Here is a 16,703-nt window from a genome sequence, read left to right as displayed (position 1 = left end):
TTAGCTCAGTCATGCACTGCAGCGGGATGGGCTGGATTAGGAGCGCTTCTGTCAGCCCACTGGCTTCCTGCGGCAGCAAGGAGTTCATTGTACAAGGGCAGCATGACAGCCTTTTTTTTTTAATTTCACACAACTACAGCAAAACTTGATGGGAGAATACCTGAACTATACCTTTTAGAGGACAGTGCGAGAGAGAAGCTTTTTCTTCACTGTTTAACTTCAGCTTCTGTTGAAAGTGTCCTGGGTGGGAGAAAAGCAGTGCAACCCTCTGCCTCCAAAGGATGGTTTGGGAGGATGCTGTTAGATTACTTCTGTTAGCATGCTCTTGTATTAAATTCTATTATAATATTTTTCTGTAATACATGGAATTTGTTGTGTTGTCTTTTGCCTCCTCTTCTCTTTGTATAACACAACCACCCAGTATGGGTGCATATCTTCCCTTTAAGCTTATATGATTATAGTAATTTATTTTAAAACTTGCCTTTATCTTTCCTTGAAGCCCTCCCCAGGCTTAGTAATGCCATGGGTTTGTTAAGACTTGCCAGAAGACCTCAGTAAGCACATTTCTGTGGACCATCATTGGATTCCATAAACTTGTAGGCAATTCAAGAATTAACTTACCGCAAGCAGCGGGTAGCACACAGGTTATGAGCAGTGAGGCTTGTTGTTAGAAATAGGATCTGGAAATTATAGGTGAGACCTTGCACTTTCAAATCAGGGAATATCTGTGCCAGAAGGACTTTGCTTCTAGACAGGAAGAGCTGTGCTCCTGTTTCTGACCCTGTCTGCAATAATCTACGAATCCAGCTAATTTGACAAAGTGCTTGGCTGAAGGCTCTTGCAAACCTCTGTGAGATTCCTGGGGAAGAAGTTACACAGAGATCTGAGCATTCTGCTCTTCAGTGTAGCATTAAACCATATGGAAAAGGGAATAAGGAAATAAAATGACAAAATTTGTAAGGGAAAGGAGTGTGTATTTGTTTGTGTGCAAATATGTATGCATATATGTGCATCTGTATATAGATTTAAAACTGAAGAGTTACAGGAAGGTGACATGATTTTGAATGACTGGCCTCTAAAATAGCAGATGAAATTAAGTGTAGATAGATGTGAAAATTTCTACATGGGAAGAGATAAAAACTCTTGACTTAAATTTGCAGTGATGCCTGAAATAACTACTAATAAAGATATCTTGGTGTTACAATAAGATCTTCTGAAAAATCACATTAGCGCAGTCCTCACTTGTAAAACTCAAGTAAGATATTAGGAATTACTAGAAAAGCAATAGAACAGAGAACAAAGCGTTGTGTGGGTGTATAAATTCATGGTGCTGTCCTTTCATCCCGTATATTGTGTGTGGTTCTAGTCCCTCTCCTCTTGCTCAAAAATACGAATCGGTACAAAGATAAGAAACAAGGAGAGGTTTGGAATTATGAAACAGCTAAACTGTTGGCTGAGCTGTGGGCCTTCTTGTCACAGAGTGCTTTTGGCACTAAAAGTTGACGTAGGCTCAAAATGGGATGGGACAAAGTCATGAGAGAGGAATTTGTTGAGGGCTGTTCCATACACAGTTGATGCCTTTGGGTAAGTTGGTCCTTAAACTGTGGATAGAGTGCACCTGGGGGGGTGGTAAGGGAAAGCATCTCCTCAGTCTTACGTTGTTCCTTTTCTTGAGCTCTTCTGTAGGTATCTGCAGGTTACAGTCTTCTCTGCTTTCAGGGATAACATGTTTTCGTATTGTGAAGTTGTTTTGCCTGGGCTTTTTTGGTATGTGGTGTTTTACATGTTTGGTATGCAGTGTTGAAGATGTAAAAGGTCAGTTAAAGTTGTCTTCGGCTTTCAGTGCTGATAGGGGTAGTGAGTGTAGTGCTTCTATGGATGTTACAGGAAATCAGTTCCAGAAAGAGAGGTTGTAACTCCTGGAAGATGGAGAGGAAAAAAAGAAAGTGCTCTAAAATTCCATAGGCCGGGTGCTGCTCAGGGTTGGAGTTGACATAATTCAGCTTACTATTCCAGTGTCATTACTACTGGGTTTACGGATAAGCTTTTAAGGAACACCAGCTTTTGTCCTCTGGAGTTGGTTTTTTTCTGTCTTTAAAAATTGCTGGCATCCAGAATACCTAAATTTATGGTAGTGGTTCAATATTAATGTTTCTTTGCACCTTCAGAGTTACAGTTGTTATATTTGTCACTGCTTCAAGAAAAGCAAATCTAGCAAACAGCAGCACCATATTGCATGTAGTCCAGCGTAACTAGGGAAGGAGAAAGTATTTTCTGTGATGCACAACACTGTCATAATTGCTAAAAATGAGACATGGTGCAGATCTTTTCTACATATGCAATACATGTGCCTGTTTATTAATTAAGCACGACATGTAAAACCTCTTGAAAACTTTTGTTCCTTACTGCATCCAAAATTGTAGTTCAATAGGTCACAGTAAAGCCTCTAGAATGTATTATTTTTAAAAATGGATCTCTTTAAAATAACATTCAAATTCATGAAAAGACCTATTTGAAACAGTGCTGTATTGCGAATGGCAAAACTGCCAAGATGAAAACCAACATTATTTTTCCTCCAACAAATATTTCACGAAGTGAAAGTGAGTGGCCAGATTGCAGATGTATAATTTGATCAAGGAAAACAAGCATTCTTAAAAGATTTGAACAAATCAGTAGCTTTTGTCTGAGATTTTTGAATGGTTATTTAGACTAGCCATAGAATTATTTAGTTCAGGAAAAATAAAAGCTTGTAATAAATGCTGTTTTAAGAGCATTGCTATTTTAAGCAGTCAAATGTGATTATTTGCTGTCATATTTTTAAGTAGAGGCTGAAGAAAAAAAATTATTAGGAAGGTTTCTGTGGCACTAGCTGTAGGGAACAGCACACACAGCATTGTGCTTCCCATTCTAATTTCAGCGTATTTCAGTGTCTAAGGTCAGAAAGGAGCTCTCCTTGCCTGGATGACATTGCAATAAACTTGCTTGTGCTTGCCATACCAGTTTTCTTGAGTGCTGTTTTGAGAAAGTCCTTCATAGCTGCGCAGGCATCCTGTGGGAATTTCTAAACACGTTTCTGCAGATCTGTTGCAAACAATGTGACATTTTGAGAGTGAGTCTTTTTTTACTGTGGCTTGGACCATCAATGGCCAGAGTTTTGCATATTTTCTGTTTAACTGGAGTATTGAAAAGCAACGTTTAGATTGGTTTCAGTTTGCAAGTGTCTTCAAAGAAATAAATCACTTCCTTAAACACACGACGCGCAAATCTGTACACAGTTCCAACTTTATTCTGTTGTCTGAGCACTTTAAATGGTGAAAGTTTAAAAAAAACATTCAGTTTTTGATACCAGTACATTTGCCTCTTAGTAGCAATTAATAACTAAACCTAAGCGTTGCTTACTCCCTTAAGGCAGGAAAATATTGTGGGAAATATGTACTGTATAGAGAACAAAAAATTACTGTTAGACCCATTGGATACCTTGCAAGTGCTTTGAGAGGAGAAGGTGTAGATGTCTAGCTTATGCTGACTCTACAAAATCAGAAGATTTTGTTTGTACTTTCAGAGAGTGCTTGAAAGTTCACTCAAAATCTGCACCATGAGGCTTTCTTGTCAAAGCACATACATGTACCTGCACACCTTCTGACTTCAGAGCACAATGGTATCTCTTAAGGCTTCCAGGGGAGATTTGTTCCATTTCCTACACAACTCTTCTTTCACTGATATTTTCTTCATATAGTAATAATTGTATTATTTGTATTTCTCTTGCCAGTTGCCTTGATTGCACTTGATATATTTGTAGTATCAGGAGGAAGGTAGATACATGTGGCAGTTCCCTAACAATCTGAGAGAGGAGGAAAGAAGGGGAATTATATATTGATGTGTGTAATGGAATTTGCTAAGAATTTCACTTACCCTCTAACTTTGGGCTGGGGAGAATGTTTTGTTCCTTCTAATGCAGCAAGTAAATAAACTGTGTAGCGCATGAATGGCTATTAATCTGTTTGGTGCTACAACTTCCATAGCATCCTTTTTTTTTTTTTCCTCAGTGGAATCCACCTTTTAAAGTTTGCTACTTCAAGGTGTGTTGCTGCATAGCTGTGAAAAAAGAATAAAAAGTAACTTGTTCGGGCTTGTTTCCATGTATGTTAAATGAAATCATTTGTTGACTCTGAAAAGGAAGCCATTAATCTCTGTAGTCTAAGGTAGTACTCTGCTGAACGGAGGGGTGGGTTGGTGCTGGGTGAGGTAAGGCGGTACAGCTGAAGGGAGTGCCTGGCTCTGGCAGGGGTGCGTGGTGTTTCGGTTTGCACAGTATTCATGGTCATAGTTGCAGTAAAGTAGTTATTTACAAGATGCACATGCCCCGGCTGTGTCTCATTGTGTTACAACGTGATGATAACAAGTTAAGGATGGATAGCATACAGTTCTGTGTGTTGCAGTGGTGTAGATAAACATCAAAGAAAAAGGGCTGCGTGAAAGGCGTAAGATGAAGAGGATGCACCTGCTGTCCCTGCCCTGGAAGGTGCTAAATCTGTCGGGTATTGCACTCTGACATAGGAAACAAATACTTATAGCTGACAATAGATCATTAAACTATTTGGTGATCAAATTGAGTATTACTTAAAATACTCTTAAAACTCTTTTCCAACTCTTTTTATTTGTATTTTAATTTTTTTATTCAATTATTTTATTTTCTATTTTATTTTAACGTGTGTTCAAGATCCTAACATTCAGGAGTTTGAATCTTAAAGAAATCACTAGATGTCTTATGTGCATTTCTCTTCTCCAAACTGTTGCTTCTATTTACAGGTTTTAGTCTTCAAAAAACCTATACTTGCTTTCATTGAACTGTATGTAATGTTTTACCAGTTTGGGTTTTTTTTTTAATCCTGATAGACCAATAAGCAAATTGAAAAGAAAGGCCAGGACTTCTGCTTATTGAGTAACACGCTCTCCAGATTTATTCTGCAGGCAGTGTTGCAGCTCACAGTGCTGCCTCTGTCATGTCTTTTGTCTTCCAGCAACGCTGCCAAACAGTAACAGATGAAACTCAGAAACATCTCAGATCTTTTTCTGACCCTAGCAGGAGTTTAAATGTTGCACATGTGATCGTTAATTTAGCTAGAAAATATGCCTGGGCCTCAGTAGGCATTCATTGCGTTTCTTCTGTTTGCTTACTCAGTCCTGTTTGCTTCCTCAGTCCAGAGACATATTCTAGCAGCAAGTTATTTCATGTAATTTACAGTAATTACTACTTTGGATATTTCTAGGAAAACTCTCAAATGTATTCTCTTAGTGTGGCAAGATCTTTGTTGTGCTGATATGTCGGTTGGCTATAATAGGTTAATGTCACCATGCGAGTTTGACAATGAAAAAATGTGTTGATACAGAAGGAAGGGGATCTCAGTGGGATGGAGAACCTCTTCGAGGTTATCCTAAGACTTGAGAAGGACTTCTGAGGTTATAACCATGCGTCTTAAATTCAGTCATTGTGGTCTGGAAAACTTGGTCTGTACTACATGTATTTATTTTTCTGTTTGGTTTTTTCCTCTCCTAGTGTCCCAATGTAATATCAGCTTGAAGAAGCAGAGGAGTCGAAGTATCTTTAGCACCTTATTCTGCTGCTTTCGTGACTACAATGTCGAACCACCATCTACCAATAGCACCAGTGCTCTTCCTCCTTTGGTGGAGGAGAATGGAGGACTTCAGAAGGTCAGATTTTTATCTTATTTTGCTGTCATATGGGTCTTCTGTAATGAAGGTTTAACTCTGCACTTCTGAAGGTTTGTCTTAATAGATTTCCCTCATGGGGAACACGTTATGAGTTAGAGAAAAAATTACTGTTTTGATGGTGAATGGCTAGTACTGCCTACTCAGCTGCAATTCAAAACCAACTGGTCCGTGAAGGGTATTGGCACTATACATTTTAAAAGCAAATGACATCTAAAGTAAGAGTAAGACACTAAAAAAATGTGGACTTCTCATAAATCTTCAGATGCTTGCTGAGTTGTCTCTAGCTTTGGTCCCAGCTACAGGAAGGTTAAAATGTGTCCACTGGAGCATAGTGGAACCTCTTCAATGCCAGTTGAAAGAGTTTTCAGTGACGTAAAAACAGTTTGAAAATGGGGAGAACAGTAATTGTTTGGACCTTTTTTCTAACCAGTTCACCTATTTTTAATGCACACCAACTCCAGTGGTACTGGCTTTTGGCCATTTTTCCAAGCTATTAAGTTTTGTTTACCTAGTAAGTCAAATTGATAATACCTTTTAGCACTTCAAAGCATTATACGCCAGAGCAGCATGTTACTTTCGTGGAGTTCTAGTAATTATATTGCCTTGTCATATTCATAAAACCATGACTGTTCTTTTTAAATCTGATAAGACTGAGAGTGTTTGTGTTATCAACTGAAGAATTTCAGTTCAATACAGCAACCATTTTTCCATACCATGTTGTTTTTCAGCACTCTCAAAACTCCACTAGTACTGTACTCTTAACTGAAACACCATTCCCCTAGCACTTACCCCAGACTTCAAGAGATTGCAGATATAGGTGTATCCATGATGGGGAGTAATAGCAGAAATTGAGATGTTTCTATCTTTTTACCCTTCTGCTCTTCACGCTAATTTTTCATATTTGGTGCAGCTGATTTCTTACCTGCCTTCTCCAGTCCATTTTATTTTGTTTTGAATTTTGCTGGTTATGTTTGAATTTTGAAAAGCTCAGGAGAAAGAGCAGAGGAACTGTTTGATGGGAGAGAGGAAAGGAAAGCAAATTTAAATGATGGATACTAAAAATACATGTAAAGGTGAAGGTTGAAGTGCAGCAGTTCATGCTGACACTGCTCACACAGAAGTGCACTGAATATTCCTCTGCCAAGGGAAGGAATTGTATGTGTATTTTTAGGCTTTTGCTAGCCAAGGTACATTTTCACTGAAATGAAAGAAATGTAGCCTGGATGTGCTGAAGGGAAAGCAGAATAGTGTGTAGCATGTGTGCGCACATTCACCTGAGAAACAAAAGGAATGGGAAACTAGTAAAATTTCCCTTTCCGCTATGCTAGGGAATAGGAATGAGGCAGAAGTGAGGCTACTAGCAAAACTACAACTGAGAGAAAAACATAAAGAAGACTTTTGGTTTTTTCTGTAGAAAAATGTGAGTTAAAATGATCTGGAGTCGGTAGTTTTCAGATTGCATTTTTAAAACACTTAATTACTTTCCAGATATATCTTATGCCTTGAGCAAGTGATAGCATGTGTGTTCACACAAGTTTCCATCCTCACTCTGTGCTGCCTTAGCGAGCAGTTTTAAAGTTGTTCAATAGTTGTACAGGAGCCCAAGACACAGATCACAGAATTCATAGGATTATCAGACTGCAGCTCAATAGAGTAAAGAAGTTCAAGGAATATGTTAAAAATAAATAATAAAGTTAAAATGATAAAAATAAAAAATAAATATTTTTTTCAAATAGAATGAAAGGCACTCAGATGCATACAGATCTTCATAGAAGAAATGAAGTATAGCTAAACTTTTGGGTAGCTCTTAAGCGAGTGCAAATAAGTCTGTGACATTTCTATTTTAAATGCAGTATTAAAGACTAATAAGCTTTGTATGTGGTTTTATATGCTGTTTTTATTTTGAGTGCTAACATGGTTAGTGTAAGTAGGAAATTCTTTTAAAGAAAGAAAAACAGCATTGAAGATTTAGATATATTTAAATACTGTTACACTGTCAAGCTAGTGCTTTTTACCAGGAGAGCTGTGGTTTAGAAAAATGCAGGCTGGTTGAATTTGATCGAGTTACACTGAGCATCTTGTCTAGATCAGAAGTGGTAAGTTCATTGGGGTGTGGAGTGGGCCTCTACATCAAAATTGTTGAAATTAAATGTCCAAGAATGAGAAAATTACCTGTTCAAGGAAAGAAGAGAAAGCCTGACAACATACTGCTTAAACTTCTCTGCTATTTAATTAAAGCTCTTTTTGCATTATTCTGCCTGCCAGGTTAGAATACTTTAAATTCTGTTGAGCTGCTGTTGAAATGGTCGCTTACTTATATCTGCTATCTCTTTTGTGTGTTTTATTAATTATTTATCACATCACAGGTGACCTCTGACTAAGACCCAATCAGGTCATGTATTGTGACTCTTCCCTTCAAAACTGGAAAAAGAAAAATTGTCCTATCATTTTAAATAGTTACCATTAGAAACTAGTATAAAATTGCTTGGATGTGCTTTCCTTCTGTCTTTACTGGTTAGTAGTGTTGTTACATGAAAACTGGTGATAAAGACTTCAGAGGAAGGAAAGGAACAGAGAAAGCTTCTGCTGGCTTCACAGGAATTCACTGTTTGTTTTATATTGCTTCTGGCATATTCTTTGAAGTTGGTGTGACAAGCTAACTTCCTTCTCATTAGGAATCTTGATTTTTTAAAATGCTAACCTGTTGAAAAGGAGTGAAAGCAGGGAAGAGTATTTTATAAAGTAATTGAACACAGTTCTGAAATTTTGTTCAGAGTAATTGCATTGTGTGATTTTCATTATTTATCATTATTATTATTATTATTATTATTATTATTTTGCTGTATTAGAAAAAATGAAATTAGTGCTTCATTTAAAATTTTACCAAACGATGTGACTTGGTTATGCTTGGCAAGTCAAGTGTCATGTCACCTCCTCATAGGATTGGAAGAAACACCAAACCAAGCATGATTTCGAATAAACAGGGTTTTTCAGCACTGACTTTTATTCTATTAGGAGGAAAAAAAGCCCAAAAACTTCTTTAAAGTATTGAGTTAATTTTAAAAACCTTTTACTCACAGAGCAGCTGCTTGTCCAAGTGTGACTCTAATACTGGTAATGAATGGTCTGTTCTGTCTCTAAAGTTTCAATACAACATTTTCCAATAATAACTTGTATTTACTGAAACTATTGTATATTTGGTTTTCTTAAAATGCAACAGCTTTTTAGTGCAGCATTAAGATGTATTCTAAGACATAATATCTATTACAGTGGGTATATCAGCCTCTCTGCAGCTTGGATGCCAAGCCAGATGTGTCATTGGGAGCACACAGTGTTCAGCCTCACGGAATCCTTGCTAATTTTTTCCTGCCTCCTCAGCAGCATGCAGCTCACCAACACCTTTCAGCCGGTTGCTTTTTTTAGGGGCTGGAGTGTTGGAAGAGGGAAGTGTCTTTTGTTTTCTTCTGAGTAAATTCAAATCTCCATTTCTGTTCTTCAATTAGCAACTTGACTCAAGTTGTCTATTTTCTGGGCATGCTTCTGGGTGTAAGGGGTGTGTTTTCTGGGTGAGTTTGCTACCTGAGTTTTGAACTGTTTGCGGATACAGATTTCATCTGCAGACTTCAAGGAGGGATCCAGATAGAGAAAGGTGAGAAAAGCTAGATGTATACTAGTTCTTTCTTCCTTTTGCTTTCAGTCATGGTGGGTGAGGGAGCTCTGACAAGTCTGCCGGCAGCTTGCCATTTCCCTTACAACCCACTTCCACTAGAGTCATCTTTACTTGTGTTTCACAGTTAGATCCAAATCGTGCAGATGGCTCATGTTCATTAAGACGAAGCATTCATGAGGAAAGGGGGTTTTATACTTGCTGGATTAGAGGAGAAAGTCTTGATCCACACTCAACAGGGAAGAAGACAGAATTAGAAGAAGGTTTATTCTGGGGGCAGCAGCTGCCCCTGCTGCTTTCCCTGTAACAAGAATGAAGCCAGAAAGGTCAAGTCCTTGAATTTCCACCTCACCCATCCTAACCACTCCAAAAGTTAGGTCTCCGTCTCCCCACTGCTTTTTGCAGCATAATGCTGTCATCTCCAAGGTGATGCTGGAAAGCTATTTCAATGACGTGTTGTGATGTCTCCAGCACTTATGCCTACTTCAGGGATCTCTGTTTATAACACAGTGCAGGAAAAAGCATCTTCTCTATACCATGTGAATGTGGCTTACCAAAGCGAGAAGAATGGCTTGTAGGGAGCACATTCTTGAGGTCAAAAGTTGTGTTGTCTTCATGCAGGAGACCTGTAGAAGCTGCCTGAGCGTGGACTCTTCGACGGGGAGGTTATTGGCTGTGGACTTTCTGAACAGATGTGGAAAGCAGTCTTACCCTGCAGTGTGGAGGAAGATAATTGAGATTAATGTCAATAATAGTACTCTTTTTCTTAGCTGATCAGAGCAAGAAAATTCCTAGTGTTTGGTTCTGTTGGTCACCATCAGTATGCAGTATGGCAGGTCTATTTAGAGATCAAAAAACCCCTCTGCACAGCTACGTTTGGCTCCTCTCTCTCTGCCAACTCATTCTGACCTCCTTTGCCTCCCAAAAACTCTTCTATATGAAGAGACAAAGCTTGGTATTCCAAGTCAACAAAAGAGTCAAATAGTAACTATATTATTGTTCCTAAAGAACTTACCGCAGTCTGAGATAACCTTTGTGTTAAAGAAATGAATGTGATAAATCTGTTCTTTTGATCAGCTTCTTCTCTAAGGGGGTTATTCTTTAAAATGAAACAGCTTCTGATCTTTGAATACAGACTGTTCTGAAAAAAGCAAAATAGTGTAGCCTGTCGTTTGATGCTCATTGATACCGTACATGACTGTAGACAGCATTAATGAATGGACACAGTACTGAAAATGTTGTGTGTCTTGCACTAAAATTACATAGCTAAGGGAAAAGGCGGAATTTATTGTTTCATCTGTATATATTGTGCCATTAAAAACCCCCCTGATTTCAGTGGCTGGAGCAATCAGTTCCTGGTTATATTAGTGACACAGTGGGGAAATTTTGGCATTCTAGGAACCGCTTTGTCCTGTTACCAGTATCAGGAGCTTATGGAAAAACTTCAACAAATGCAGTCATCTGTCATCTATTTCAAACGATACCATTATGACCTATTTCCCTTCCTGTTCCAAGGCATCAGGAAATGAGACAGAACACTTTTTAAAGTTTCCCATAGCACAGTTGTTTTTAAAAAGTATTTGCCTGTTCATGAACACTACGCTTTACCAGCAGACTCTTGCATTTATCTTCCTGCTTGTTTTTACAGTTGTCATCATTACCATTTTGATTTTTGCAGAGGTACTTTTAGGGTTCCTTTTAGGAAATTAGCTTGTTTTCCTTGTTTTTTGATTTGAGAAATTCTGCAAGAAAAGTAAGGGAAGTAGTAATGCAAGTCCTTTAGCAACTTAGGTTCTGGATTCCCATGAAAGTCAAGTTTAACAGTAATACCATGGGGTGCAGCTCTCTCTCAAGGAGACTGCCAAAAGAGAAAGCAAGTTACACTGCAGTGAGTGCCTCTTGAAGCCTGTGGGAAAACCTGAAGTGATACAGCTGTATTTGTGTCCACAATTAAGATAATCTTGTACCGTAACTGTGGATATGCCTCTTCCTCTCATAGATTGTTTTCATCTGTTGACAGAAGAGAAGCTCCAGTTGAATTCTCTACCAGTCAATCCAAAAAATGCCTTTCAGAACTAAACAAAACATGGGTTCACAGTCTGTGTTCTGCCTGCGTAACCATATCCTTGATAACAGTTTGATCACAGGCCAGCTAATCCAGCTGGCACCTACTCAGATTCACTCCTTTCTGAAATGGCCTGTGAACTTCGGATGATGTTCCACTAATAGGACATTAACGTACTGAATTATATTTCTTTTCTTTTTGCCATTACCTTGAGGAAAATTTGGATTCTTACCAGGTCTGTGATGTCTTTCTTTTTATAGAAATCAGGTACTTTTTCCTAAAGCAAACTTCGTGATAGTTCATGCCAGTTGCTGCTCTCTAGCTGCTTCATCATCTTCTCTGGATTTTGGTCAAACTTCAGTAAAAAATTGTGCTGTTATAGCAATAAAAAAAAGAGGACTTTGAGAATAGTATCAAATGACTTTTGTTTGTCAGTGATGTGTCAACACCATGTTAGACTCCCAAACAAGTGAGCATTAGACTTTTTCAGCTGGAAGAGGATGTTTTGGTATTGAAAACAGCTCTTTCAGTAGATAGTCAATCTGCTGGTAAACAGAGCCTGTGTTGTCCAAGTCATCAAAGAATGAAATCATCTACCTAAGCATCATCTGTACGAGAAGGGACAGCTTCCTTTTTTTTTATGTGCTGTGCCCACAAGAAAACAAATACTTATTTTTGACAGATCGGAAGGTTTAGAAAATACGGTTCCTGCTTCCCAAAACCTCTTAAGTATTTGAACTGGTGACCCAGTGACCAGCCTTTCTCCTTTGGAAGCTGTCTTTGTCTCCCAGTGTCAGGGCCCAGGATCAGAAGGTCAAGTTGGCAGAGACTGTTTTGCCTTCTCCCAAGTACAATACAAAAGTGAGACCATGGGAAGAGCACTGATACTGTTGCCTCTTTCTGGGTGAAGAAAGTGGGGTTCCTTGGGTTAGTTTATCATCTTCATGTCCTCAGACTGTTTTGCTGTTGCCTGCATGGAAATGCCTTTTTTTCTGAGGCAGTTGTCTCAAGTGAACTTAACTTCGAGTGGGCTTCTGCCCTGCTACCGAGGTCTGGCTAAGCCTCTTGTTGCTGCAGTGAAAATAGACAAATATACCCATTTGTAGACCTTAAAGCTGAAAAAGTTACAGTAAATACAGGTACTTTCTTATTGTCATCTCTTATTAATCATAGCATGGGGTTTACCAGTCCAGTCTCCTAAAAATCATAAATGTTGATATACTAACAGATCATTTCAGTGACTAAAATGCAAGATCCTGTTTTTATTTATTTATTTTTTACCCCGGTTTCTTGAACACTTTGACCTTTTAGTTTAAAATGTTTGAGTGCTACATTTACTGCTTCAGACCTTTGTTCTACCCTTTAAAAGCCATTACCCTTACAGTGATTTTTTTTTTTTTCTTTTTCCCCAGGGTGACCAGATGCAGGTCATGCCTATACCAAGTGTATGTATTTTTATCCCTTTTTCTTTTAATAATTTTCATAACTTTTGCTTTGATTCATCTTATGTTGCAGTCTAACAGGTCTGTTTTGTGTTGCATGTTAACAAGAGGATTTTATGTTCTGTCTGTAACATTGTATACTCAGAGATGAATTGAACTGCACGTGTTGTACAGGGACCAAAAGAAGAGTTTGGGTTTTACATGGTTTTCATCTTGCATCTCAGTTAAATTCATTTCTGAATTTTTATTGTTTTGAAAGTGCTTGAAGTAGTCTGAAAGTTGAAGTTACTTACTTTAATTGACACAAAAGGTGACCCATCATCACTATGTGAGAGACAGTTACAGAAACCATTTCCTCTAATTTTTCCCTGTATTCTAGTTGAAGAGTTAGAAACCGCGTAATTTTTTTGAAACAAACCACTCTAGGAACACAAAGAGTACACTGACCATAACTGCATTACTGCACTCGTTTGAGGTGATGCTCTCCCTGTCAGCTGCTGGTTTTATGGGCCTTAATGTTTCTACTTATCTTCCCTGGATATTCCCTTGGAATGCTGTTTGACATCTGAATTATTTTTCAAAACTAAATAATAGGGGGAAAAAAAATTATTCAAGCTGAAGAGTTTAGTCTTTCTTTTCATTGTTGTTGTTACACTTGGATTCTGTCTTAAAGGTCTTTTCCAACCCGAGTTATTCCATGATTTTTTTGGTTAAAAAGCTGCTCTTTTTTTTACTTATTTTTGTGTGTATGAGAACGTAGGCTTTTTAAAGCTGGAAATATTTTTTTTTCAGCTCCTGTGCTGTTTATAATACTTCTTTATTGCAGAATTTTCCAGGAAATAGCCATGCTGATGTGTGGAGTTACTGACACAGCCCTCTTTCTTGAGATATTTGGTAGCCCCTAAAGACCCAAATATTCCCCAAGATACCGTTTTTTTCATCTTTCCCTTCTCATGTAGCCCAGCACTGTAAGACCTCCTGTAAGAACCCTGGCTGTGCTGCGGGGCAGTAGTGTTAGGAGATTGCCCTAACTCTGCAGATCACTTCTCTCCTTCACCACGTTTTCCTGGATTTAAGAACTGCTAGAAATTACTCTTTATTGCTTACCTATTATTTCTAATATGAAGTTAATTCTAATGTGGCTCATGCATATGTTTGCGTGCATGTGATGTATATGTACACACATGTACATGCATGTAACTTGTTTATATGAAAGTCTGCAAATAGAAACTTCGTATGTATGAAAATACTGATTTCTAAATTACTTCTCCTTTTACATACCTGCCGGATTCCATTTGGTAACTGTAGTTACTCTGCTAGTAGTTATTTGAATATGAAATATGTTCTGGCTGTGCTCTGAGCTGAAATAAAATTTTGACTAAAAGTGAGCATAGGTATTAATAAGAATTCAAACAAAACAAAATTTTGAAACAACAAATGAGTACAGTTTTGTCAGGTACAAACATGAAATTGAGATACTTTACTAGAACACTGTCTTTGCGATGTTAAAGCAGTGCACTGTTAGATTTGGGTAGTGGTAGGCAATTGAGTGATTCAAGAAGGGGGCTTTTTCCTTTTTCCCAGCTGTAATTGTGCTGACCTATATTCCCAGCACTTTAAGTCAGTAAAATTAGCATATCTTTGCAGTCATGACGTGCAGTTCACAGTGAGCAGGTGACTTTAAACACACTCATTCCTCTTCTCCGATGCCATCAGATGCCTTCTTCCAGCAGGACATGCAAGTGTTGTCAAGCGACCATCAACCGCAGGCAGTTGTGTCGCATTTACTATCGGAGTACGAGCACTTCTGGCTGTCAAACAGAAGCCAGCTAGCATTAGGACATAATAGTCTAAATAAAAGACAGAAGCAAGCCGCCTATGGAGAGAGTGGTAGGAACGAAGATACGTTATATTATAAAAAATCCTAAAATGGAAGCAGTCCTCTTTGTCAGTCTTGCAAGGGTTGTTTGTCCTCAGCACAGCACTGGAGCCCAGAGGTTCACTGCGAAACAGCATTTAACTGTGTGTTTAAGACCCGTTAAGGCAGAAATTCTTGATGCTCTGCTACATGGATGAGAAGTGGGCTGTTGGAACTGTACATATTGTACATACCAGGAAGAAAATCTTCTAAACAGCTCAATCACAATTAAGTTGGGCATTTACTTTTTATAGGGCTCATTGCAAATGGAATCAAGTGTTTAGAGAATTCCTTAGTGACTCTGAAAAGAGTGGTGCCCGCTTCCCACTCATTAAACATTAAAGCTGAAGCCTCCAGTCAAAATACAAGGTTTTCTGGGGCTTTATCATGCATGTATGAAATGTGTCAGTCAGCTGAAGTCACCTGTTTGAAAACTTCCATTGCTTTACGTACATATGTGCAAATCAGTGAAGTGTATCTTCTGTTCAGTCAGATTTTTCCTGTATTAATTGCACTTTATTTAAAAACTTGAAGTAATAGGTATTTTCTCTTGGCTATTGATAGAGATAACTACTAAGCAAGAAATATTCCAACTTCAGGTTAGGTTCTTTAGAAAACAGAAACACTGTGACTTTGGATTTTTTTAAAGATGAACTTTAACGATTCCCAGATAAAGCATAGATTAAACAGCAGCATAATTAATTTTTTCTGATGTTGCAAAATTACTTAGTTTTAGGGCTGAAATAAACACACACAAAATTAGGAAAAACAGATGACACATTATGATGGACCTGACAAAAACATATTAAGTGTAGCTCAGAATGCCTGTGATTTCATGGATTTTTCTCAGCTTTGTTTGGAGAGGAGTACGGTAGAGAAATCAAAGTAGACCCATAGCAACTTCAGCAGTTGTTCTTACTCTTTTGAATAAAAAGGTAGATGAAAATACAAAGCCATGTTAATGCACCTTCTTAAATGAGTTGGAACATTTCTTTTGTTCAGTTTAAAATCCTGGTGTTAAGGAGCAGTACCAAAATTAGTCCTCAGAGTCCCTGCAGAAGTTAAATCTTAGCACTGAGATACTGGTTTTTCGCTTATCCTCACATACTTTTAAACAATTTCTTGTTACAATTTTTTCTAGAAAAAATTCTGTGAACTGCCTGTTTCAGAACTGGAGCTAGCATCTTTTGGCAACTGTGTTTTAAGTGGGAATAATTTATCTTCTATAAGAGTATTTCTGTGTGTAACTGCTGGGAGAAGCTGTTAGCTACGTAGACTGCAACCAAACGTGAATTGAAGGGAACATGAACAGCAAATTAATGTGCTACGCTTAGGCTAGACAACATTTCAAGTATACGAAGAAAGGGCTTATTAATTCTGATACTTGACTCTGTGGGAAATATGGGCCTACAGGGAAGAAAAGTTATGATTGTTTTATGCAGTAATTTTCTGAAAGGTTTGTGTTGACCAGCTGTTTATGCTTCAACCAAAAGTCCTGTTTTCTTGCCACCACCACCCCCTTTTTTTTTTTTTTTCTTAGGGAATATACTATTTCCACGGGACTGAAGCAGTGCAGCAGTCGTTTCACTACAAGGTCTGTTAAGCTGATCAGCCATGAGACCTGGCTGGAATGTATAAATTCCAAACAGTGACTAGTTTAAAAGCTTTAACTTGTATACAATTTATGTCTTGTTGGAATTGAAGACCAAGCTAGGACTTACAGTACTGAGATACCACATGTTATTTTTCTGCTGAGTTCTGTGGAAGTCTGCATTCTTTCAGAGAGTATTACATAGTAAATACGGGTTGCTGATAGTGACAATTAAATACTCTTAATCATCTTAGATATCTTTGAAGCTACTGTGTTTAAAAAAAGAA

General features: G+C 38.0%; 1 protein-coding gene across 4 annotated transcripts in view; it reads left to right on the top strand.

Annotated features, from left to right (window-relative positions):
- CTDSPL (CTD small phosphatase like) overlaps positions 1 to 16,703 on the top strand; it is an 84,705-nt gene that overhangs the window by 42,340 nt on the left and 25,662 nt on the right. For 2 of the 4 annotated variants that reach the window (XM_005240961.4, XM_027791743.2), the window contains exons 2-4: positions 5,558 to 5,712; positions 12,878 to 12,910; positions 16,366 to 16,419. In XM_005240961.4, coding sequence (XP_005241018.1) covers positions 5,558 to 5,712; positions 12,878 to 12,910; positions 16,366 to 16,419 — 242 coding nt within the window. The remainder of the gene's footprint in view (positions 1 to 5,557; positions 5,713 to 12,877; positions 12,911 to 16,365; positions 16,420 to 16,703) is intronic. The other 2 variants (XM_005240962.3, XM_027791744.2) reach the window with 2 other exon arrangements.

The sequence above is a fragment of the Falco peregrinus genome, chromosome 5 (genome assembly GCF_023634155.1).
Source record: "Falco peregrinus isolate bFalPer1 chromosome 5, bFalPer1.pri, whole genome shotgun sequence".
Classification (NCBI taxonomy): Eukaryota; Metazoa; Chordata; class Aves; order Falconiformes; family Falconidae; genus Falco; species Falco peregrinus.
The sequence above is the reverse complement of the archived record's forward strand: the minus strand, read 5'-3'. Positions and strand labels throughout refer to the sequence as shown.